Source organism: Thermobia domestica, chromosome 9, assembly GCF_964235325.1.
Source record: "Thermobia domestica chromosome 9, izTheDome1.hap1.1, whole genome shotgun sequence".
Classification (NCBI taxonomy): Eukaryota; Metazoa; Arthropoda; class Insecta; order Zygentoma; family Lepismatidae; genus Thermobia; species Thermobia domestica.
Window position 1 is genome coordinate 22,748,909 of NC_137462.1, and position 27,725 is coordinate 22,776,633.

General features: G+C 37.0%; 1 protein-coding gene across 4 annotated transcripts in view; it reads right to left on the bottom strand.

The window, feature by feature from the left end:
• Positions 1 to 27,725, bottom strand: part of Tpst (tyrosylprotein sulfotransferase) — a 532,464-nt gene that overhangs the window by 95,930 nt on the left and 408,809 nt on the right. For all 4 annotated transcript variants that reach the window (XM_081770746.1, XM_081770747.1, XM_081770749.1 and 1 more), the window contains one exon: positions 19,285 to 19,434. In XM_081770746.1, the coding sequence (XP_081626872.1) occupies positions 19,285 to 19,410 (126 nt within the window). In that variant the 5' untranslated portion in view covers positions 19,411 to 19,434. The remainder of the gene's footprint in view (positions 1 to 19,284; positions 19,435 to 27,725) is intronic.

Consider the following 27,725-nt stretch of genomic DNA (forward strand, 5'->3'; position numbering starts at 1 on the left):
TCCATGTAATAACTAGATTAATAATAATAATAATAATAATAATAATAATAATAATAATAATAATAATAATAATAATAATAATAATAATAATAATAATATAATAATAATATCTGGTGAAAGACCCTCAATATATCTAACTGGATTGGATTTGGGTTTTTGCATCTTTTTCAGCAGCGAAGCTATATGAGACGGGGCTACAGCAAAACATGGGATCTACACCATATGAGCTTATGCCGGGAATCAAAGCCCGATCTCGAACGTGAAAGGTGCGTACGTTAACCACTTAGCCACCAGGGAGCTCAACATATCTAATTTTCATTACTGTGCACCGTTATACAGGGTGGCCCTAGGTATACATCCTTGCATTGATTAAGTATAACATTCTAGTTTATGGTTTTATTTGCTTCGGCTCTTCCCAGCTTAAGATGTGAGTAAAAACACATTAAGAACAAATAATAAAGAAACTAAGTCTACCTGATGGGTAACAATAAGAAATGATATAAAATGCAATGAGCTGATCAGTACGGTACTGTTTACCTACTTTTGGGCCACCCTGTATAATTTATAGAGGCAGATATCTGGAGATGACTGTACTAGAAGGAGTATTCATAGCTGGTACACATATTTTACAGCACCGAACAGCAAACATTGTGTTTTCCAATAGATGAACACCAAGCCTTATGTGGGTTGACGTAGCTGATAGATCTAATGTAATATTAGCATGATGGATATGACAAGCGTCGAATCCAAATATCTTGCACAGCCACAGGTGGTTCCACCTCAAAACACGGATTTAGTTGCTTCCTCAAACGAACCAATGGATTTGAGAAATCTCTGCTGCCGTGATGCTCGAGAGCGATGGATTTGATAGGCTCATTCTATCTCCCACAGCGCTCTGTCAATCAATGTCGGAAGAAGGGCTCAGCATGATTTATAATCATCTTCACAAGGAATTTGTACGGATAAGGTGGACTTGCCTCAGTTCTAGTAACCCTACGATTCCTGATGAAGAAAAAAAAACAGTGATGTACAGTCAAGTTCAAAGAGAGAATCGTTAACATCCTCCTCCTTTTTAAAAGTTTCTTGTTGGGCCCTACACACTGTCTTTGATACTAGTAATTACAATAAATTACTGATAAATTAGGAGTCAAGGTATCGCCTTTAAATAACATTAGGTATAACTTTGATATTAAAACAGCTGTTGATAGCTATTTGAATATAGGGGGCCGCGGTGGCTCAGTGGTAGAGCGTTCACCTCTGGTGCTAGGGGTCTCGGGTTCAAACCCTGCTCCCGCCAAGTGAACTTTGTGGTGGACAAACACCGTGTGCGTGGGTTTTCTCGGGGTTCTCCCGTTTCCTCCCACTTTCTTCATTCCACCATTTCCTTCATTACTCATCATCACCGTCTCCTTTAGCCTAACCGGCATAATCGTGGGACGTAAAACTAAAAAAAATCATTTCATTTTTCTATTTGAATATCAACATGTAGGTTTCGTTTCACAGTGTGAAATTACAGTAGACTCCCAAACTATACAAATTCAATACTCAGATTTGAAGTAGTACATCTATAAGTACTGGTTGTTATAGAGGAATAAGATCAAGATTGACGCAATGGCTCAATGGTAGAGTGTTCATCACTGGTGCATCGGATCCCTGGTTCGATCCCAACACACGCCTTTGTGGCGGACAAACACCGTGTCCGTGGGTTTTCGCGGAGTTCTCTCGCTTTCTCCCACTTTATTCATTCCATTCACTTCTCATCATCACAGTCTCCTTTAGCCTAGCCGGTATAAACGTGGGACGTAAAACTTAAAAGATCTCATTTCATTTCATTTCAAGATCGAGTCTACTCTTCGAATGCTGAATTCATATTAAAAAAAAAAGTCATCACTCAACATCCCTTATAGTTTTTGCTCTACGTAAATCAATATTCAAACCGGAAAAACTAGTAAATTTCAACCACTTCCGTTATCCGTAGAGTGTTGTGGATGTTGATTGTAAGTTCTCTTGAGACGCGGAACCGATTCCAAAAAAATCGCTTGTCGCTATCTATTGCCGTTCTGTTCTATGGTAATCACACTGAGAAAAAAAAATGTAGGTGGCATACTTAAAAACGTAGGTTACATTCGTAATTCCTGTAGTTTCTGGACTTAACGTACAACCATATATAACATCCTGCAGCAAACGTATAGCTGAAAAAGTATGTATTATACGCACTGTCTGCATAAGTGCAATGACGTCATTCGTGTGACGTCATCTGCAGTAACAAATATATACGGAGGTGATATCTAGCTTTGTGACGTCAGGATCGTATGTAGCATGTGGGTTAATAATGACGACACACACTGACTATCAGGACGGAGAATAATTTCAAGAAGTATGCAATATACGTTCTTTACGTATGTTTCTTTCGTTCAACCCCAAGACAGCATCTATATTGTACTTGTGCCCCGTACGTACGACTAGATACAGTATACGTATTGTACGTATGTATTATACAGATTTTCCTTATGTCGCACACAGCTTGTCCAGATACAGCATACAGAATATCCATATGCACCATACAGAGTGCACATATGTAGCTTACAGACTGTATGCATGCAGCATATAGATTATACGTATGTCGCGTACAGGTTGGCCATATGTAATGTATGGATTGGATGTATATAGCTAATAGGTTGTCCATATGAAATATACGGATTTTACCTGTATCGCATACGTATTGCCTTCTTGTAATATATGGATTGGACATATGCAGGATCTAGATTGTACGTATAGTGCACCATTATTAAAGTGCTGCAACATACTGCAAAATGCATGATACATTCTTACTGTAATGTTGTCAAATATTGTTTTACTCTGTATGAAAACTAAATAGCTTAAAATATGTTTGATCTCCTTTGTGCCAATAATAATAAAATTAACAATCTTAGTTTGGAGCAGTGAAAGTGTCCAAAGAAATGTATTTACCTGCAGGGTGTCCTATAAGTTTGGATTTCCTGCTAATTCGTTGGGAAGCTACTGCAAAGCCAAGTGTTGAAAAGTGACACAAGCGTTAATTTTAAAATTATGGGCACAAAGGAGGTTAACCATATGTTAAACTATTTTCGTTTTCATACAGAGTAAATCAATATGTGATATATTACTGTAAGAATTTATCATATGCTTTGTTGTTAGTTAGTTCCAGCACTTTAATAATAATGCAAAATGCACAGCCATATACAATCCTATATTCAAACTCAAACAACTTCTCTGTACATTTTAATTAACAGGTATGTTTTTTTTTTTTTTTTTTTTTTTTTTTAATGTCGCAACAATTAAAAGTATGGTGTCAGCTGAAAACGTGTTCGCTCACAAGATAATTTCTACTCAGTACTCGCCATAAAAATGCAACACCAAGAAGGAGGCTGGGTAGCTGCGCCAAAGTTCCCAGGCCGATACCTAATAGTAAGTGCAGAATACTCTTAAACGTCCGCCGTATTCGCTGTGCGACAACGTGGTGACAGCGGAGGTGTTGTGCAGCCATCGACTAAACATATTTATCCTTCCCTGCTCTAGACATTCTGCAAATTTGGATTTTCGTGGGTGCATCCTTCTTAGTGCAACATTTTAAGCAACGAGCGGATTAACAGTCTCATACATTGCTTAAAGAAAGAGCAATGATTCTCAGAATTACTCGGAAGATATTATATATATATATATACAATAATTTAAAACTGTTATTTCAAACTTTGCAATTCAGAGCACGAAAAGAACTATAGCTAAAGGAACACTGATTTTAGCCAGATAGTAACTAGTAAACTCAATCACACTCAGTACCATTAGTTCATGGTGTTATCCGTAAGTCAGAGATCATGGTATCTCATTTCGTGTAGACTTTTGCATTTGTTTAATGCTAAAAATGTATTTTATCGCTACTTGAACCCAGTACCATATATATATACCGACAGGACGTACCTTAGTCACAAGGTGACATGAGTGAAACACTAAACTATTCGATTGACACCTGCGGCCTTGTCAACACTAGAGAAAGTTACAAAGTGATTAAGTAAATACGGAACATAGTTCATACAAAGTATAGCGATGTATGAAGTCTCCGTTTCATACGACTTGGATAAAGGATACATCTGAAATTGCAACAAAAAATATATGATTTCTCTGGATAATTTGGATTAGTCCAGAATTCGAACACATATACGTTGGTAAGTCGAACTTTTTTTTTTTTTTTTTTTTTACTTCTTTCTTCGGATTCCCAATAAAGTTGACTACTGAAAAGCTGAGTTACAGATTCTGTATTAAAACAACACCTTTGCTAGACATGTTCAGTATACACATTGTCTTACATACAGAACAATACATTAGTTATTAATGCATGTCTGAAATAATAGTGCTTCGTATAGAATTTTACTTCATTCAAACGTAATAGCACGAAGATAAAAAAATATTGCGAAAGATAATGTTCTTATTACAGAGAAAAAGAGTTGAAATGACTTAACAGTAACAAACATTTTCTTTAAACAGAGACAATATTTTATTCTAATTTATGGAAGAAAGAAATAATTTGTAGTACAGTATCTTTATTAGGGTTATATGTTCGTACAAAAGAATGTAAATACAATTGGGTCTGTCTTCAGAAAGGACGTACTTTTAGCCACAACCTACACTGCTTCTTTTCACTGTCTTTCAAGCAGAATCCTGGTTTGATGCACGAAATACCTGAAACAAAAATCAGAAAACATTTAAAATGTTACATTCGGTGTGCTCAACTTGGTTGTACTTAACAATACAAAGTATCTTAACATTTTTGAGATTAAATGGACAAAATCTGTTCGGTCAGGTATGGACTTTTAGGTTGCACATAGAAAAATTACGAAGTGTTTATTGATGCTGAATAACAACTCAAAATGTATTACTATTCAAAAGTAAGTGGGTACCCCAATGGTGTTCGGGGTACCATGGGGTATCTAATGTCTGTATTTTTTTAGATATATGGAAATGTATGTCTCTAAAATGTAAGGAACTGACATCTGTTTACCGAAAACCTCAACTCGGTAAGCCTTATGGATATTGAGATGTGGGAAAATAAAGAGCGACACCATAGAAGTGTGGGGTTTGAGTACTAGATGGTGCAGTTTCGGAAATGTAATTACGAGGGCTTACAACAACCTCAAAAGTAATTTCAATTAAATACACTACACACACGCCCTGATGGGGCTTTTCGGGTACCATGATATTCGCAGAACTCTCATTTCTAAATATTCTAAAATATGTCTTAATAACGTTTTAAAGAACGTTAGATGTGTGTGTTTGCCGAAACTGCAAGTCGGTACGCCTAACAGTTACCGAAATATGGTGAAATAAAAAGCGACACCATAGGTACGTGGAGCTTGCATATTAGACAGTACAATTTAGAAAATTAATTAAAATATGACTATCAAGATATTGTCAAATAAAGGGAGGATCCATACAGTTATGGGATTTTCGTGTTAGGTGGTAAAGTTTCCGAAACCGGTCATGGAAAGTTAATAAGCATCAGTAGCAATTTCATCTTAAAGTAATTAGGTACTTCCATGGAGTTTAAGAACATCATGGGGTCTACCAAGGTTAAATTTTAAAAGCTTTGGAAAATATATTTTGACATTTGTAAAGAGTATTAGAAATATGTATTTACCTAAAATTTCCAGCTAGTACATCTAGCAGCTAGAGAGACACCATACAATAAAAGCGTATTAGATCTTGAAATTTCAGAAAACAATTATTGATCCTAACAAAAGTTAAATAAGATGGTACTTCTATGGGTTAAGTGACTACCTCAGACTTGTCAGTACAATTTCGATCGAAAGATTAATTCAGCTCTAAATTTTCTTTGGACAATTCCAAGCGTTCATCGGGCTCTGAAATAAGTGAACATTTTTTGTCAATATCTAATATAGCAAGCGAGATATAAGAAATTATTTTATGACGTCGTAAAAATAGAGACCCACATGGATTTGTACTTTTGAGTCTTTGCTGTAAGAAGAAATTTCAGAAAACAACCGTATATACCTTAATAGAAAATTAAATGGGCGGGAGCACGGTGGCTTAGTGGTAGAGTGCTTACCTCTGGTGTATTGGGTTCGTGGTTCGATCCGCGGCCGTCAGTTTGTAGTGGACATCGTATTCGTGGGTTTTCTAGGGGTACTACCTCTCCTCCCACCTTTGCATTCCATCAATTCTGTCAACAACATTCACTTGCTTTAATCGTAATCTCCCTGAGACTAAAATGCATAATCGTGGGTCGCTACACTGAAATATTTCCTTTTATTTAATTTTAAAATGAAATAGGGAGTTAAGTATGATCGTATCTCTATGGGATAAGTGAAAACTCCAATAGTTTCTGCAAAAGAAGACTAGTTAAAAACCCTACCACTAAGCTACTGTATCCCCGTCCATTGAACTGTCTATTAAGGTATATACAGTAGTCTCCTGAATTTTTTTCTTATGGGAAAGACCCAAAAGTACAAATCCATAAAGATCTATTTTTACGTCATAAAATATATAATTCCTTATATCTTCTCGACTATCTTAGATATTGACAGCGACTTTTCATTCTTTTGCACAGCTCGATGAACCCTTGGAATTGCCTGAAGAAAACCTAGGACTGAACTAAATTTTCGATCGAAATTGTACTAAGGTACTCATTTAACCCATAGAAGTACCCATCTGATTTAATTTTGTTGCGACCAATAATTGTTTCCGAAATTTCAAGATCTCATACGCTTTTATTTCAGTGTTTCTCCAGATGTTAGATGTACTAGCTGGAAGTTTTGGGTAAACACATATTTCAAATATTGTTTACAAATGTCAGATTATATTTTCAAAAGCTTTTAAAATTTAATTTTGGTAGACTCCATGATGTTCTAACACTCCATGAAGATATCTAATTACTTTAAGATGAAATTGCTACTGGTGTTTATTAATTTTCCATGACCGATTTCGGAAATTTTAGCATCTAACACGAAAACCCCTTAACTGTGTTGGTCCTCCCTTTATTTGACAACATCTTGATAGCCGTTAGTCATATTTTAATTCAATTTCCGAATTGTAGCGTCAAGTATGCAAGCCCCACATACCTATAGTTTATTTTCCCATACCTCGGTATCCATAAGGCTTACCGAGTTGCAGTTTTCAGTAAAAAAAAAAAAAAAATCAGTTCTTTACATTTTAGAGACATGTATTTCCATATATCTAAAACGCAGAAATTAAGTACCGCATTGGAACTCCATTGGAGTACTCACTTACTTTTGCATAGCAGGGTAAAAACGCCAGTGGTTCTCACTTTAAGGTTGAAAACATACTATTTTGTCTCTTCTCTGAGCATCGTGAATCTGTCGGAGCTGTACCATAGTTGGAAAGACTCACTGATCCTTCCTATAATGACCATGTAGTTAGAATTAAAAAAGGAGTAGCCGTTGGAGGAAAAACAATATTTTAAAATCCTTGCACCAGTAGTCGTCACCTTAAAATCAAAATGTTCCAGTAGTAGTCAGGATTTTCTACCAGTGTTCGTCACTCAAATAACTTGACATAATTTATTCAAAAACGCACTGTGTATCAGTTTAGAGTTAAGAATACAATATAAAGTAGTAAGCTTAATAACTTTGCATCACTTTTAGCACTCAAGAAATAAAATAAAAACGTTTTTACATACTTTTTAAAGCAATTTCAGAGAGAAAAATGTTAACTGAATTCAAAAGTTAACTGTATATCACTTCCACGTTAAGAGTACAATATTAAATACTATGTTTAATAACTATACGTCACTTTAAACTCTCAAGAATGAAAATAAACGTTTGTACATACATTTTAAAAACAATCTGAGAAACAAAATAAGTTAACTGAATTCAAAATTTAATTATACATCACCTTAAGCTTGAGAATACACTATAAAATACAGAGATTAATAAAAAATGAAATCTTTAAGTTTAACGTCCCACGATTATGCCGGTTAGGCTACAGGAGACGGAGATAATGAGAAATGAGTGAAATGGTGGAATGAAGAAAGTGGGAGGAAACGGGAGAACCCCGAGAAAACCCACGAGCACGGTGTTTGTCCACTACAAAGTCCACACGGCGCGAGTTGGGATCGAACCAGGGACCCCAAACACCGGAGGTTAACACTCTACCACTGAGCCACCGCGCCCCCCTGAGATTAATAATAATGCATTACTGAAGAATGAAAACAAAAATGTTTTAGCTACCTATATTGTATTTACATGTTACCGGTATTTCTCATTAACTTTTTTTTTTTTTTTTTTGATACCTCATGATCAAGTGTAGGGATGCGCAAGAGAAAAGATTTGAGATTGTCTCCTCTCGAAAAGGTGCCGCGAAAGTTATGTCTCGTCTCGAAAACTGGATCCGTTTCTATTGGAAGAGCTCTATCTCGTCTCGAATTTCGTAACAAAAATTCTGTCTCGTCTTCTCTCGTGCGCATCCCTAATCAGGTCCATAGCCAAAAACTTCATTTCGGAGGGGGTTCGATAGGGCTTTGGGATATCCGAATTTAGATATAGATAATCGATATTGACAAACTATCGAAACTTGTTCGAAATATCGAAAAATACAGCAATATCGAAATATAAACAATATCAAAAATCGAAAATATAGAAATATGAAAGAGATCAAAAATATGGATATATCGATCAAAAATGGATATATGATCTTGGAATACGATTTGGTGGAATAATGAGGGAGAAAAATAATCATTGATTAAATATTAAATTGAAAAGAAATAAGAGCCTGACGCTCAAATACTTATCTATCCGGCACCCATCTTGATCCCCATAAAATATCATGAAGTGCTTGATTGATTCTAAACCCAATAATAGTAATAGTAATTTAACAACAAACACAGAATATATAATTTACGCACCTTGAAATGTAGAAATTAATGATTGTAATCCCCAGCTTTCCAATAGACGTTTGATTTCTCCAAATGAAGATTCGGATATCTTGTTTCTTCTCAAGCAATAATGGGTTACAATAATCAGTTGCAGTCCAAAGCCAAGTCACTAAGTTAAGCATGAAAATAAAGAATTCATTAGTTAGATGCATACAAAATCCTACGCATATAAATCCGAATCTACTTGTATTAAATTGTAAATTTAAACAAACTAAATTATACTACTTTGGAAAGCGTCTCCAAATATAATGTTTTCATTCTAAAGTGAAGGAATTTTTAAAATCGGATGACCCGTTTGCGCTGTACACTCGCTATGCGTCCAATGTGAAATGAAAATGCAACATTGCCATTTACCTGGACCCACAACGTAAGTGAGTGAAGTTACTGTCTTTTACGCTAACATGTCGATGGCCAGCCCCCGTTTCAAACAGTAACTTCATTCACTTATGTTGTGGGTCCAGGTAAATGACAACGTTGCATTTTCATTTAAAATTGGGTGCATAAAGAGTATACAGCACAAACATCTCGTCCGATTTTTTTTAAAAAGTGTTCACTTTAGATTGAAAACGTCATATTTCGAGATGTTTTTCCTCTTACATTTTGTTGTAACTCTGATAATAACAGAGTTATCCTATGTCAGGGAACGTTTGAGACATCCTGTATACATCATAAGAAGTTCCTTTCTAAATTCTACACGGATGTGGTTTCATTGAATGTGAGGTGGGTGATACACATTAGGCCTTTTGGGAGTACGTCACACGGACGACCGTAATTTTGTGTTCAAAATTTTTATGAATTGATGGGATATGTGATACATATGGCCACGGACTAGAATTTTCTCAGTATGTCAAATATGCAATCAGATTTCATGCAGCTTAATTTGGTGAAAAGCTATTGCCAATTGAACGTTACATTTACCTCTTTCTTGCAGATGTTGAACCATGCCGTTACCACGTGAGGAATGGATCGAAATAATCAAACTGTGGGGCGGGAGGAGTATATGTGCAGTGGTTGCCGATTGCAGTCATCCACAATGTGACTCTGTGTCACATGTTTCAGTGTCACAGTAATTAACTAAATTTGAGAAGACGGGGACATTCGTGAACATACATCGTAGCGGTTCAAACTCGCGGAACCTTTTTCCTTCCCCATTTTGAACCGGTACATGAAAATGCCATTTTCTCCATGTTTGCCTGCGCCGATTTTGAAAATTCCTTCACTAATCGATTTCTCTCGTCGAGTACTACAAGAAACAGTTAAAATCTCGCGGGCCCTTTTTTCTTCCCCATTTTGAACTGATACATGAAAATGCCATTTTCTTCATGCTTGCCTGCGCCGATTTTGACAATTCTTCACTAGTCAATTTCTCTCGTCGAGTACTACAAGAATCAGTTAAAATCTCGCGGTTCTTTTTCATTCCCCATTTTGAACTGGTACATGAAAATGCGATTTTCTCTATGTTTGCCTGCGCCGATTTTGAAAATTCCTTCACTAATCGATTTCTCTCGACGAGTACTACAAGAATCAGTTAAAATCTCGCGGAACCTTTTTCCTTCTCCATTTTGAACCGGTACATGAAAATGCCATTTTCTCCATGTTTGCCTGCGCCGATTTTGAAAATTCCTTCACTAATCGATTTCTCTCGTCGAGTACTACAAGAAACAGTTAAAATCTCGCGGGCCCTTTTTTCTTCCCCATTTTGAACTGATACATGAAAATGCGATTTTCTTCATGCTTGCCTGCGCCGATTTTGACAATTCCTTCACTAGTCGATTTCTCTCGTCGAGTATTACAAGAATCAGTTAAAATCTTGCGGCCCTTTTTTCTTCCCCACTTTGAACCGGAAAATGAAAATGAGATTTTCTCTATGTTTGCCTGCGCCGATTTTGAAAATTCCTTCACTAATCGATTTCTCTCGACGAGTACTACAAGAATCAGTTAAAATCTCGCGGAACCTTTTTCCTTCCCCATTTTGAACGGGTACATGAAAATGCCATTTTCTCCATGTTTGCCTGCGCCGATTTTGAAAATTCCTTCACTAATCGATTTCTCTCGTCGTGTACAAGAATCAATTAAAATCTCGCGGTCGTCTTTTCTTCCCCATTTTGAACCGGTACATGACAATGCGATTTTCTGCATGTTTACCTGCGCCGATTTTGAAAATTCTTTCAGTAATTTATTTCTGTTGTCGAGTACTATAAGAATCAGTTAAAATCTCGCGGGCCCTTTTTTCTTCCCCAAGCCAATATTTTTGTATATTTTGAATGTATTCAAGTATGGAACAAAAGTATTATATAATTCCCTTAGTAGGTTTCTCAACTTCATATTTTTCAACTTAAATTTTATTTATTTTAATTATTTATTTTCTTGTGACTCAATATTTAATTGCAATCGTTCATTGGGGAGAAGGGTGGCCATTCTCAAATATATAAATATAGTATTCTTAAAATTTATGTGTTCTCGTACTATTAGTTTCTTCCACTAGACCTGGAAATTGAAAAATTAATACCTGGAAAACCTGGAAAATTCAGGGAAATTGAGTTCCATATTTATGTATGAACACTGCTATTTACAATTTTGTTTTCGAATAGGGAGAACTGTACAAAAGGGTGTTTTGGGAATGGTATAACAATAGGTTTCTGGGAGTGTTGTTCGAAATGAAATCTTTAAGTTTTACGTCCCACTATTATGCTGGCTAGGCTAAAGATAACGGGGTGTTGTTCGCAGTGTTGAATTCAGACATTTACACCCGGGGGGGAATGTCAACTGCTCGGGGGAGGGTTATTTTTCTGTATTTTTTTCAAGAAAGCAGCATATTTAACAATTCCATTCACATACACATCTTACCTAATATTGAGACTAATTGCTGATAAATATTCAATGAGATTATAATTTTAAGAAAACAATCGTTTGATTTCATCTAAAACATTAAATAAAGACTGGCAAAAATAGTTTACACTAAACTTTAACTGCTATTTGCAGTAACTATTTTTATTATTTCCTATATTCAGTAATTACTGTTTGTTACTAATGTAAAAATTTTTAAAAAGATTTAAATTAACTGAAATATTTTTTCTCCTAAAACAAACATACTTAGGAATATCTTAATAAAAAGTTATCATTCTTTCTCACACTTCTGATTCTAAATCAAACATATTAGCCTTGGTTTCTTCACTGCATATACATCAATAGTTTAGTTGACGAAATCTTCAGTAGGATTAGTGCCGTGTCGTGGAAAATCAGCGCTTGGCGCGAGAGTATACGACGGCATCCCCGTATATATGAGTGAGGTCGACAGACCAGCCGCCAAAGGTGGGAAAATTTTAAAAAGTAAACCCTGCTTTTCCTTGATTTTGAGCACTTTTCATTACTTTTTTCCTTTCATTTTATATATGTCCACATGTATTTCATTCCTCTGTTTTTCTTTCCTTCTTTTTTTCTTTTTCCCTCCCGAATTTTTCACCCCTTACTTCGGCGCCCGGGGCCGTCGCCCCGCTTGCCCCTCCCCCATGGAACGGCACTGAGCAGGATCTTGGCCACCTTCAATAGCAATCTTTCACTTATATACTATTATCATATTGATAAATTCTATATAAGTCTCTAATCAAGGAGGGATAACTGTTCCTCCCTGATCCCTCTAAATGACGCCCACTGAATCTCACCCTTTAACTGAATTATTTTTAATTAAAGAAAGATGTGTTTACTTTAACAATCGTAAAACACATTTACGTCTGTTACTTCCGATGCGAGAAATGGGATTTAGGCGCCCTATTTCAAATAATGTAGGAACTGTATATTTTCAAGAACTGAAGTCTGCTGACATGAGAGATTATATGGAATGATCGAAAGATCTTCCCTATCTTTCCTTTCGTATCTCAACCTGTGCTAGTGCTACCTACTAATATATAATATAGGGCGAGAGTATAGTACCTACTAAAATACAAACCTTTCTTCAACAGTTAACAATTTCATGTTCTGCCAAACTCAGTCATAGCGTTAAGAAATACAAGTTTTATTCACTATTTGGTATTCTATCTTAGATGTTACATGTTAACATTTATATAGAATGGGTCTGCGTCATTTATATGTATATTGAGAGATCGGATTTCGTCTGCACGTACGCGGACAGAAAAGCAAATAATTGGGTGAAGTAATTTCTACATTTTGTGACTGAAATTTTGGGAGTTTCTCCGGGGGGGAATGAATTTTCTTCGGGGGGGGAGAGATTCCCCCCGGGCTACCCCCTGAATTCAACCCTGGTTGTTCGGTGGGGGTCAATGTTGCCAATTTTGGGTAAAGTCGCTAAATAAGGGGAATTCGACCTCAACGATAGCGTAGGTTGACCATAAAATTTTCAGTTAAAAACGGGACAGGTTCTTGCAACCCTAGACTTTTAGATCTACCTTTGTTCTTATCAGTGCCTTGATATCAGATTTCCTCCTCTCTCTCTTTGTTACAGAACGGGTACTTATGAAAAAGGAAAGACACGTTGAAATTTGTTCAACACACAACCAACTGCTAAAACCTCTGCTGCCTTTCGAGCAGTACTGCGAACTATAGAGTATGTTTAATATAGGGAATTTCAGTTCAATTTTTGCCTCTTTGTTATTATTAATTATTAATACTTTTAAAAGGAGTAAAGATACTGGGTTTGTTATTTACTTCTTTCATTTACATAGAACGGGACGAATACTACTTTTTCCATCTACTGACGGGACGGCCGGGACACGCCACTAAAACGGGACTGTCCCGGTCAAAACGGGACGTATGGTCGCCCTACGATAGCGACAAAAAAATATTTTTTTCCGATTGGAGACTTTTTTGGGTGATTTTTAAATGACGATTTACCTACTTACACATTTAGCGACTTTCTGCTCCAAACAAAATGTTCATCTGTAGAGAAGCATTATTAGTTCAAAACAGTTTTTACGTTCTTTTTTTCTGTTTGTTTGTTTTAATCAGCGCAACTGATGAAGAGTTTGGAAATACAGCATACTCACTGCCCCACAATCCTGCATTGTTATGTTACCCTTGCCCTCTAACGAAGAACAACTACAAACTTGATGTCCTTTAGTTCGCAGAGTTTCCGTTGAGAAACACACGTAATACATCATTACCGATAGCAACAAGATTAGCTATAGATTGCGTAAATAAAGGCGAAGAAGATGTTTGTTATATTTGTCCTTTGGGGTCTTTTAATTATTCTGCACTTTTTCTTTTACAAAAAAATGATCCCTGAATTAAAGGATTGGTTGCGCCCTATTTACAAAGATGTGAGTAGAACCAGCGGCGCAAATCTGTCTTCAACATTGGGGGGGGGGGGGGGTAAGACCGTTACCATACTTTTTTTGACGATGTCCAAAATACTTATGAAGTTGAAAAACAATGTTGTGGAGGATCAGAGTTGTCTTCAGCGTTGGGAGGCTGCAGATTTGAGGCTTATTCTGGGGGACATCTATTTTATCTCACGTTCCTTTGTAGCAATCGGACAAAAATAATCAAATTTCTCCCAAAAAACACATTTCAAATCGGATTATTGGGGAGAAGTCCCCCTCAGTTCCAAGATTGGAGGGGACATGTATCCGTCATCCCCCCCCCCCCCACGGATTTGCGCCAGTGAGTAGAACATATTGTTTAGTTTACATCTACAACTTTAAAACAATGCTTATAGACAATGAATTTCTCTATTATTTTTTATAGCGACTTTTCACCCAAAATTGGAGTCGTCATATCCCGTTTCGCAAACTTATTGCCAACATTTTGGAAACTCGTTGCGAAGAGAGCTACAATGGATGAGTCGAGTTATTTCGTCGCTTCCGCTGTGAACCTAAGTACAAGATTCCAAAGAGATTAAGAAAAAATGAAATGAAACCTTTGAGTTTTACGTCCCACAGTTATGCCGGTTAGGCTAAAGGAGACGCTGATGATAAGCAATGAATGAAAGGTGGAATGAAGAAAGTGGAAGGAAACGGGAGAACCCCGAGGAAACCCACGCACAAGGTGTTTGTCCATCACAAAGTTCATTTGACGGGGGCTGGGATCGAACCCGGGACCCCAAGTACCGGAGGTGAACGCTCTACCACTGAGCCACCGCAGCTCTTAAGAGATTAAGAGTCACAAACATAGTCACTTTCAATTTTGTAATATATATAGGTCTATATATTGCATCACTGACTAATAACTAAAATCCTTGGATTGTATATATAAAAGTCGCCCCCTGCCCGTAAAAAGCTTCATTCGAACTCGGAATCGAACAATTGCATCTGTAAAACAGTGCTGATTTGATTTTAACGTTCCTTTCAGCAGCAAGGCTGTATGAGACGTGGACCTACAGATTAACGTGGAATCCGAACCACATAAGCTCCGGCCGGGAATCGAAAAAATGAAATGAAATCTTTGAGTTTTATGTCCTACGGTTATGATGGTTAGGCTAATGGAGACGGTGATGAGTAATGAATTAAATAGTGGAATGAAGAAAGTGGGAGGAAACGGGAGAACCCCGAGAAAACCCACGCACACGGTGTTTGTCCACCACAAGGTTCACTTGGCGGGGCTGGGATCGAACCCGGGACCCCAAGCACCAGAGGTGAACCTTCTACCACTGAGCCACCGCGGCCCCCGGCCGGGAATCGAACCCGGGTGTCCCACGCCAAAGGCGTGTTCACTAACCACTTAGCCACGAGGGAGCTTATCTATAAGGCAGTGTAAGCAAACAAAAAAACGCACACTGGATGTTTGCGCAACTGAGGATCAAAACATTCTCAATGGAGTATGAGAAATAGTTAACGCCAATCAAAGTGTGCTTTTGCTTATTTATTACTTCGTTAATACTTAATTCCTTCTAGAAATAGTGAAACTATACTATGAAGAAACACTAATAAACTAATAACAATTACGTTGTATTTCTTACCACACCACGACCATTTTTACCACCCATAGAATTTGAACCTAGTACTATACTGCATTAGTCACGCCGTAACGAAAGATGAACATCTGGCACTCGTAGCTGTTGAAGCTACCTGTATATCACGCGGCCTGCGTTGGTACTCCTCAACATAAATACCTCACAGCCCAAAGCCAGGAAACATCACAGACAGAAGACAGGGGCACAAGCAGTGCCTGACACTTCACGAACTCTAAACCCGCCAAGACTCAACTCAACATGACCTTCAATTACGTTCTAGAAACCAAACCAATGCTAAGGCACAAACTTACCAACTTCCTATATGAAAACACAAGAAAAAAAATCTAACTTTTTTGGTTCCAAAGTGATGACATAACAATAATACTAAAAAGGTTTTAATTTTCAGTAACCCAAACATTAATTAACTAGGGAACATAACAAAGCAAAAATAAATAAAAATAAAAATAAATTAAATTAAAAAATAAAAATCTGACAAGTAAACTCTCCCTGACTACTTTTTTTTTTTTTTTTTAATTTCAGTGAGGCTGTAAAATATGTTAGTATCTTCGTAAAATATATATATTTCAATGTAAACAAGTTCTTTAAACAAAAGAAAGCTTTGTAGTAGAGCGCTTACCTCTGACGCGTTAGGTCCCTGGTTCGATTCCTGCTCCCGACAAATAGCCTTTTGGTGAACACTGTAGGTGTGGTTATTCTTAAGACTTTCCAGTTTCCTTACATTTTCTTGATTCCACCATTATCATGTATCTCATTGTCACCTTCTCTCTTACATTGACGTACAATCATGGGGCGTTAAACTAAAAGCAAAAAAAAAAAATTTGCAAATATCCTAGTAAAAATGAGTTTTCTAGACTACACAAGTGGCCCCGCGTAGGGTAGTCGCAAGCGCTCTCGCCTTCGGTGCGAACGGTTCCGGGTTCGATCCCGGGGGAGAACTCGGTCGAAAAAGTATCAAAAGATTTTAAGTCCAGCCATCCTGAATGAGGTTTCCTTGGGTTTTCCTCATTCACAGCAGGCAAATGCCGGAGTGGTACCTAACATATAGGTCCCAGGCCGTTTTCTTCCTTCCCCAATCCTTTCTTCCCTTCCTTTCCCCGGATAGTGTACTCGCCGAGGAAAGTCATCCCTCATATGGGGTAACAAGGCCATTGATGCCGAAAGCCCAGAAATCTAAATCCTAAATCTTCACTACACAAGGAAATTTCCGCGCTGAAAACGGTTTATTAGCAATTATGTTAAGCAGTCCTGTAGTAAATCTGCACCAAGTAATAAATCGTCACATATAAAATGGAATGAATAAACACATAACATTCATTTTGCTACCTTGAAACATAATATGTTTCAAAACATTAATATTCAAAGTTTTTTCAAAATTCAGATTCACCCATTCCATTCTCCTCAATCATTTACGAGTTACAATAGTAAGAATTGTAGTCATAAACTACATTACTTACTTAGTACTATATTAAAGCAAGTTACACTAAAAGAATATATAATTAATGGGAATATTTAACTAAAGTAATAGTTAACTATTGTACTTACCCAGGCTTCCCAGGTTTCCTTCCTCTCTTCTGTTCCGTTTGTAAACAACCTCGTTTCGCAAGCAAAAGACGGTAGTTCAATGACGTCAGCCATGGCGAAAGAAAGAGTGTCTATAGGCGGTCTGGATCTTACACACAGATGGACGTATATAACGTATAGCTGAAGTATTTAACATACGTATACGTATGTAAAATACAGAAGATTGTTAGATATCAGACATCCTGCAGAGACATGATGTAATATCTAAGCGGGTAAAAGGCAGTACCTATGTAGTATATGGATAAAGTACGCTCCGTACAGATTTCCTTAGTAAACATAACGAATCCTTGTATTTGTACAATATACCGCTGTCCGGATAATGGATTTTTCTCAGTGCAACTTTGAAACTGGAAATGAAGTGTTTTTGGGGAAGCTGAATCGACTGAAAAAAAATAGCGTGTGGAATCCCAGGTTGGATTCCCCCTCACTCCAAGTGTGGTGAGCAAATACCATGTGCGTGGGTTTTCTCGGAGTTCTCCCGTTTGCTTCCACTTTTTTCATTCAACCATTGTATCCTTCAGCCTAGACGGCATAATCGTGGGACGTAAAACTGAAAGATTTTATTTCATTTTCATTAGTAATAATAATATATTTTTTTAAATAGGTAAGGAATTGTTTCACAATTTTGTTACAAGAAAACAATGTATTGTTATTATCTATTTCAGAATTATTTTTACTAAACTGACGAAAGTTGAGTTGATGTTGAGTTTAACGTCCCTTTCAGCAACGAGTCTATATGAGACGTGGCCCTATTGATTAACGTGGAATCCGAACCACGTTAGCTCCCGCCGGGAATCGAACCCGGGTCTTCCACTCCTAAAGCGCGTACTTTAGTAAATTTATTAAACACATCACTACATAAAGGATTCCCTTGGGGTTATACAGCGGACTCGTGGAACCACAATTCATGTCAGCTATCTTTCCAACTTAACAGCAGGACACACCACACAGTTGAATTAACAAAATATTTGTCCCTGATTCATTGTAATTAGACTGTAAACGATATTAGGCAGCACATGTGGCAGAGATTCGTTATAATGTTAACATAAACAATTCGATGACAGTATTTCTGTCAATGATTCGTCGCCGTCTAACTTAAATGACATTATGATATCTACCAGTGATTCATAAGAACAACAAATTGTCATAAGGAGATACTGGTTTCGAATCTGAATATAGTTTTCCCAACAATTCCACATCAAGTGAAAGGTGGGTTGATGTCAATTGGTAGATCAGTGCAGGGGCGTAAATAAGGGCCCCAAGCAAATCGGGAAGTGGGACGTAGAGAAAGGGCCCTACTTCCACGCTGTCTGCGGGAGGGCCTCCAAGCCTTTAGTTACGCCACTGGATCAGTGATAAAACATCCACTCCAAATGTGAGAGATATGGACAGTAAGCAACTGACCGATAAACCAGCTTTTAGACCCTACATATTTTTTTAACAATACGTATTTCTACTTCACATTGCCTATCAGTTTGTACTCAATGGAGCCTATTAAGGATATCACATCAGTAAAAAAAAAAAAAAAAAAAAAAGTTAGGACATGAGATAAGCTTTCTTCCTTAAGCTTGTAGCAATAAATTTGTAATATTTACTAATGTGAATTCCCTTACGAACCGCCATTGTTTATACTGCACTCCTTAGAAAGGGAAAAACAACGCCACTGATCCACTCAAGATGTCCACTGTTAGTTTTCTCAGGCAGTCTTAAGAAGTAGGACAGGATTCATTCACATTCACACTTCGTGTATAACAATAGATCTGTCGCTAAAACGAAACCATATTATGTCACTTTGTTGATTACAAAATTTAATTCTTTTTAACTAATAACTTACCTCTTTGGCTACCATTACAGGTCCCGAAGGCCCCCAGTAGCATGGTGTTAGGGCTCTGTACAGCACCAACAGAATAAGTGCCCCGGACACCACATACACCGCTGACCTGCGGAAACCGCGGATCATTCTCTACCTCATCGTCATCTGCACCTGAAATTAACAACAAAATGCAAACAGTCAAAACTTTTATAATGTTAAAGCATACAATTACTGCAAATTTATTTCTATTTACAATGGCTTAATAATAAAATATGATGCCAAATGGCGAAGAAGTTTCACGTGTATACAACTTCTGTGGCGAATGAATTACCAATTTACTATAGGGAGAATAAAGGCATATAATGAAGATAATGTAACTGTTTTGAAGGTAACATGTGGATGATGTGTTCCATGTCTGCGTACATATTCTGGCAAAACTATACGAAAATTCTGCATTCCTCATGAGATATGGAGAAATAACATGGTCCTAAATTTACTTCTGCTCGATAGATAAAATAGTGCTCCGTTAAACCATTTAGCACGTTCCACAGATGTACAGGATGAGTCATAAGTCTCAATACAAATGATGATAATACTACACTACAGTTATAAAATATGTTTCACATGTTTCCCTTGCATGTCGAGACAAAATGACAGGCGCTCCAACCAATTCCGACGAACATTTGTCAATGTTGCACTTGTTACTTGTTTGCAAGCTGCACTGATTCTTTGTTTAAGATGATCCAAATCCCGAAATTTTGCTGGTACACAATCGATTTCAGTTGGCCCCACAAACAAAAATCCATGGGAGTGAGGTCTGGTGACCTTGGTGGCCACTCCAGCGGACCACGTAGACCGATCCAATGCCCAGGATATTGCTGGGCCAGCCATCGGCGTACTTCAATGCCGGAAAATCAAAAATAAACATTAGTCATCTTGTATGGAGACTTATGAGTCACCCTGTACATACAACTTATTCTCACTACGGTGTGTTGTGATCATGTTCACTTTCATCATAGCTGCCTTGCAAGTATATTACTCACGAAAATCTTTACACACGTTTCCTGACATCGTATAAACGTTCCTATAGCACATGTAGTCGCTCTTGTCACCAGACCCCCGCATTTGTTCGGTGTACGCTCTCGCACGCGCTCTAATCTTAAGGGATTTCGAGATATGGCCATTTTATTATAGCAATTGCAACCCCCACCTTTCCTTCCCGCTTTTTCTTACATTCTACGGGAAACATCAGAAAACGCTTAAAAAGTCTTTAATTATTATACATTAGATGTCTAAACACTAATTTTCAAGCCTCTAACCTCAACAGATGTCGAGTATGGTCATCTTATATTAACAATTGCAATCCCTGGTCTTTTCTTCTATCCGTTTTTTTTCTTTCTTTTTTCCTCTTCTAAGGGAAATATCAAAAACCGCTGACACACGTGTATAATTATTTTAAATAGGAAGTTCAGTAAATTTGTCTCTACCCTTCAGAGATTCGGAGATATGGACACTTTACTATAATAATTGATACTTCCATTTCACCCCTTCCCCGACTATTTTCTAAAAATGCTTGCTTAGGATTTTAGTATCTTAGGTTAATCTTATATCATCTTGGGTTACAAATTTTACGCATTGTCAACATTTTAAGTTTCTGGCTTAAGTTAAGTGGTTTGCCCTTGGCGTTGATCAATTAGTCAGTTAGGACTTCTTTTATACACCTATATAGAGAGATTTATACATAATAACCTTTACTGCTGCTCTTGTTATTTTGTATCGTTTTAATTCATGTGAATTTTGAGCTCATTTCGTGAAAAATTGATCACGCTTCAAGTGGCTCGAATTTTGCTAATCCATAATCCCCAATTGGAAGTACTTTGTCAAGAGATTACCAGTAAAGAAAAAAATACTGTAAGTAACCGCTATGGCGGAATTTCCGAAAATGATTTGGCATATGCCCACTTGTTATGAATAAGAAGTTTACATACCAAGTTTCATGTCCCTAATATGTCTATAACTTTAAGGGATTTAGAGATACGGACAACATTTTACAACAATTGTATACCTCATTGCCTTATTTATAGGGAATATATATATATATATATATATATATATATATATATATATATATATATATATATATATATATATATATATATATATATATATATATATATATATATATAACGTTCGAACACATGTTTAATTATTGTAAATGATAAATCCAAATACCAAATTTCATGTTTCTAACGCTAACGAATTTGGAGATATGGCCATCCAATTATAATAATTATAACCCCACATTTCTTTCTTCCCTACCAGGGCAAATAAAAAATCGATCTAATTATTTTAAATGAGGAGTTTAAGTAACGAATTTCATTTCTCTAAACTTAAGAGATTCTGAGATATGGATATCTCATTATTCCAACCATTTTTTTCCCTTCTCATCTCGTGTTCTTCCCTTCTAAAATCAAATATCAGAAAACGCTGAAACATATGTCTTGATTATTTCAAATAAGTCTATACAACAACTTTCAGAGATTTCCAGATACAAACATTTTACGATAATAACTGCCGCTCTTCTTTCCCTCGTTCCCCGTCGAATTTCCAACAATTCTTCCTTAGCGAAATCTTATATCACAAATCTTATGCCCTGTCCAAATTCTAAGTTCATAGCTTAAGCGGTTCGGTCTGGACGATGATCAATTACCTAGTCAGGACTTCTATAGATAAGCAATAAGCACGTCATCAAAAAGCTTATTACAAACCGGAAATTGTTTGGGCGTATAGGAAGTTGCTGACAAGAAAATGTGATAAAAGAAGGGGTCATGACATGAAATAGAAGGAGTGATCGGAAAGTAAGATTACAAAGCCTGCAGTGAAACGTGTATATATTATGTTATACAACTAATACAGCCAATAAACAGTACACACATTAAATTATTTTTCGACATAGTCTCCATATCGATTAAGGCACGTCACATTGTGGGATCAGTTTGAAATTCCCTCCTGGTAAAAATCCTGTCCTTACGTGTTCAGCCACGTTGTGACGAAGGGTTTCACCTACTCATCTGAAGCGAAGTGACGGATTCCTAAGTGCTCCTTCAAGTGCGGAAACAGGTGAAAGTAGCTTGGAGCGAGATCCGGGCTGTAGGGAGAGTTGTCGATTATGTCCCAGAAGCAAAACTGTTTCAACAGTGTGCTGGTCTTCTGGGCTATATGTATGCGCGCGTTGTCTTGAAGCAAGATGACGACCTTGGTGAGAAACCCTGGCCATTTCCTCCTCACTACAGTCTCTCCGTAACCTCTACCAGCTGCTGGTGAATTTCAGTCGTGATTCCAGGTTTCGCTCTCAGAAATAGAACAACTTAGCGGACTTCATCTCGAAACTAGTTTTATTATTTTTTTTAAAAAAAGTCACCATTTTCTCTACCTACAAGTAGTGTCGTAGATTGCGGGTGGCTGAAACTCTGCACAGTTGTCAAATCCATGTATTAAAATTACCGCATACTCTTCATTCCTGTATAACAGACGAAACATAAAAAATATCGCCCTTGCAGCCTTAGTTTCTGATCCTCCCTCGTAGTAAACAATTACCATTGATGTGTCATACTAAACGACCACTGACACATGAAATGTATAACTAATGGTTGAAATACAGAGAAAAGCTTACACACACTCTAGTATAATACGCGAAATATTAGAACCACGAACGCAAAACAGAAATTCATAGCAGACAAATACATTTCCAGACCTGCTGGTGAATAATCAACTACTCGGTTTCCTAAATTCCCTTAAGTCTCTCCTGTCACGATGCCATCAGTCACTCCTTTCTACGTGTCAGGAACACACATAACAGCGTGCTTCACACAATATATAAAGCGACAGGAAACATCTGGCATTTATGCAAACTCACACTAAACAAGTGGCCCTGAGGAGGAATAATTTAAAATTTAACTGTTATTTACTTTTCTTTCTTTACACTAGAGGAGAACAAAGCCCAGCTAAGACAATGTATTTGCAATGTATCTCATTACATCTACATTACTTCTGTGAAAATAAGTGAGGAACAAAAAGGAATCAGAACAAAATGAAGACAAAATAACCTTAATTCCATAAAAAAAAAAAAAAAGTGTTTCATGGCACGTCAATATTACAAATTACTTAATTATGTTGACAAAACAAAACGTGCGTGCACGCTGAACACTTTATTAATATTATAAGCACATATTAGTTTCGAATTTTGTTGAGAGGCCGCGGTGGCTCAATGGTAGAGCTCGCGCCAAGCAAGCTTTGTGGTGGACAAACACCGTGTGCGTGGGTTTTCTCTGGATTCTTCCGTTTCCTCCCACTTTCTTCATTCCACCATTTTATTCATTTCTCATCACCGTCTGCTTTAGCCTAGCCGGCATAATTGTGGGACGTAAAACTTTAAGATATTTTCGAATTTTGTTGAAAACCCTTTGAGAACTCGAATATACAAGTTATACAGCGAAGAGGATATACGGTGAAAATTAATAAACTAGTCCATTAAAATGAAGTTTATATTGTATTATCCCGCTCATGCTTTTGTTTACTAACAACCACCATGTGCTCATACTTATTCAGCCATGTGCGTCCTACTCATTGCGGATCCAGGACAGACTTCTGGGGGAAGCGATGGGTTGTCATACTACTACTTTTAAGGGCTCCAAACTTTGGGATTGGTTTTATTTATATATATAAAATGAGCAAGGTTCTTCTTCTGGGGGGGTGCGATTGCCCCGATCGCCCTCCGGATCCTCCCCTGGTCCTATTACAGTGGCATACGACAGGAACATCAGTGACACCACTGGGCATGTGTTGACGAAGGATCACCAGCGCCACCGTCACACTGGAGCACCTATACAGGTGTACAACCAGGAGAATCACAGCGACTACTATCAGTCTTCGATTGGTCACCTCCACTCTCTCAGCTTGCTTAGAGCTTTGAGAGAGATCCCTTTAGCTTGCTCAGAGCTGTGTTGGGACTGTCACCTAGCTAGCGTGGAACATTGGGGATCTTAAATCCACTCCACCTAGCTTGCTCGGAGTTCTGTGGAGATCCTTTCCTAGGCTGCTCTGGCCTTGGGGAACCATATTTTATCCAAATATTAGAGGAATTCACATGGTGTTTATAGAAAGCAGGATTTTATAATAAAATTTGGTACTAGGACAAAACGATTCCGGAGTATAACTTAGCTCTAGTTATACCTGTATATGCACAACTTTACATAGTGGAGGCGCCGGGTATCGATTCCGGTACCTCTCGTATAATAATCACTTATTCCTTTCGAATTTTATTGAAAACTCCCTTTGAGAACTCAAATCCGTCAAATCATGATCATCATATTACACATTAAAATACTTTGGAGATACAATGGCCAATTTGTCTACTTGCGTTATTACTACTACAAAGGTAATCGAACTTTGAATGTTTGTGATACTATAATGTCCTTAATTTACAACACTGAATACCAAATATGAATTGTAAGCTTTTGTTTATCATGTGGATGTGAAATGTTTAATAACCTGACACAGTGCCGTCTGAACAAAGTATGACTTTATATTGGGTTGGCAAAACTGTTAACCTGGTAATCGCAAAGCATGTTAAACAATGCCCCCATGGTAATATTTGCATGGTATAACATTTCAGCGTTTTTGTCTGTTAGTTCATAGTGTTTTAAGATTTTTTGTTGTTGTTGTTTCAGGTTAATCGTTTGCCTGGAAACTTCAATTAAAAAGAAATATATAAATTAAACTATTATAAATGACAATGATATTGTGCAATTCTATTATATAATATCATCAACTTATCTACAAAAATAATGTAATAATTATGAATATGTCTAGTTTAAGGCAACAAAATTTGAGCACCATTTTATATAGCTATAATTTGTGACTACTACCACATCGTGTCTCCTTCTCATATACATTTAAGCTAACTAACTCTATGGCTTATGGAACCCGGAGATTGAATGCCGAGTTCACAAAAGCTTTCCACTGACTTCTATCCTTAGCCAACTGGATCCAGTTAATACTTTGTATTCCTATTTCTGCGAGATCCATCTTAATATTGTCCTCTCATCTCCGCCTAGGTCTTCCTAATAGTCGTTTTCCGATTGGTCTTCCAGTCAAGACTTTGAAAGCGTTCCTACATTCTTTCATCCTAGCTACATGACCTGCCCAGCTAAGCCTCCTAGATTTGATGATCCTAACAATGTTTGGTAAACCGTACAAATTATGTAGTTCCTCGTTATGAAGTGTCCGCCATTTCCCATTCCCGTTCCTCTTGGGTCCGAATATTTGTCTCAGGATCTTATTATACATTGTTATGAATATTTTTATATTTCTTAAACCTATTTCAGTGTAAAATATCACCCGTAAGGAAAATTAATGTTAATCCCATCATAAGCCTGAACCTACTTAAAGTAACGGTATATTTTAGAGCTTTCTTGAACCTACTTAAAGCAACGGTATATTTTAGAGCTTTCTATCATTATTCGGAGCTCTGAGACATTTCGGGTGAACGGTTAAATATGGTTAAAACATTAACCCACACGATGGAAACAGAGACGGCATTTTTTTAAGAAGAGAAGAAATAGAAAATAACGAACAATGATTTTGAACTTGTATCCAAAGAAAATAATCACAGAATAAAAAATAGCAATTAATAAGAGGGCCAAACAAGTAATGACTCCAAATTCAGACTACATGAAATGGAACGATCCATTCGGAAATCTTACGTGAAACTATCTGTCTGGAATCTACGAAGGTGGAAGGTTCTCACTATAAAGCATGATCTTAGGGAGGTGTTGGCAATAACAATTCAGAATGGATTGGCTTAGCACACAGTAGGGAAGTTTCATTTCTGTGGCGATGAACTTACGAGTTCCTGTCGACCAATACAAAAAAAAAAAAAAAACTTGATGTGTTTACGTTGAATCGTTGAAAATGAACATGTGCCATAAATGAAAATTAACATTTCTTTTCCTTTGGGGGCTAATTTTCCCAAAATTTGTTACGCCTATAACGTATAGTAGAGAAAGTATTTTTAAAACGAATATGTGCCCGACAGAAAGACGGTCTCTTTCAGAGATTTAATATAAATGAAACTGTACTTGGTCCTAAATAATGAGTTTACGCTTTGAATATATTTAAATGAGTGCTATTTTATGAAGCAAGGAACTTTGAAATAAAAGAGAATGTATCATTAGTATCATCATTTCAACAAAAGACAACTCTCGTTACTGATCAGAACTTTCCTCTACTATCAGCTTTACCAGTTACAATAACTATTTAATGTAAGCTACGTTCTCGGAATTTGCAAAAGTTTGTGTAAATTGATCCGGAATAAGTTTCTACTTAATTGATTAATTGGTATGCACGAGATATGTACTTTATTGCCCGTTATTATTACAACAGATAGGGTACATTCATTAATCTTGTAAAAGCCATAGTTTCTCGTAGCAAAACAAATTGCGAGAAGAAAGACGATCGGAGAGAGAAAATATTTCTTGTGTTGCCACAATCCATCAGTTGTTCTGTTGTTACAAATGGCGCTTTCAGCCTTTGAAGCTTGTAATTCCATTCACGCTTGCCTCTTTCATTCTAAGTCCCCATGCAGCCCTCACACAAGGAATGCTTCTCTGATTAACGAACAAATTACATTACGCAGCGGCGTCCTGTGGTAAAGAACATAATATCCTACGAGAGCAGCAACCCGTTTTACTCTAAAGCTAGTTGGGTTGCAGGTCGCATGCTCATGCAGCCATCAGGATGAAAGAGAATTTTTCTGCACCATAGAATAGAAAGACTCTCGCCTCCATCAATAAGATATTTCCGCTCAAGACGTGAACGGAAAAATTTATTAACCGTTTGAGAGAGCTTCCAAGCACCTTCTACGACGATTTTCAATCAAACAATCTATAGAAGAAAAAAATAATGGGACGATCGAAGGAACGTGGCACGCCTGAGATCATTACTCCATCTACTCCGTCTTATTCTCTGCCTGAGAAGAATAATCGTAAAATAACAACGAAGCTTATATAAGAAACACATTTAAAAGGCGTGAATTGACTTTAAAGAGTTTTAAGCCCCATTAGAAAACCAGGGCGGAAAAGAGTCAGTTTTAGCATACATCAAGTGTAAACCTTCGTCAAATACATGTTGGGCACTGCGGTTGCTCAATGGTAGAGCGCTGCTTGCATCTGATATTATATATATATATATATATATATATATATATATATATATATATATATATATATATATATATATATATATATATATATATATATATATATATATATATATTTATGATCGAAAATAGACCGTTATTAGAGAGCGCTTCAGTTATAGTAGAAAGTGACTGACTACGGGAATATGTTATGCATTCTACTTTTTGTTATTTTAACCCAGTGAAGCGGCTAATTGACGCTAGT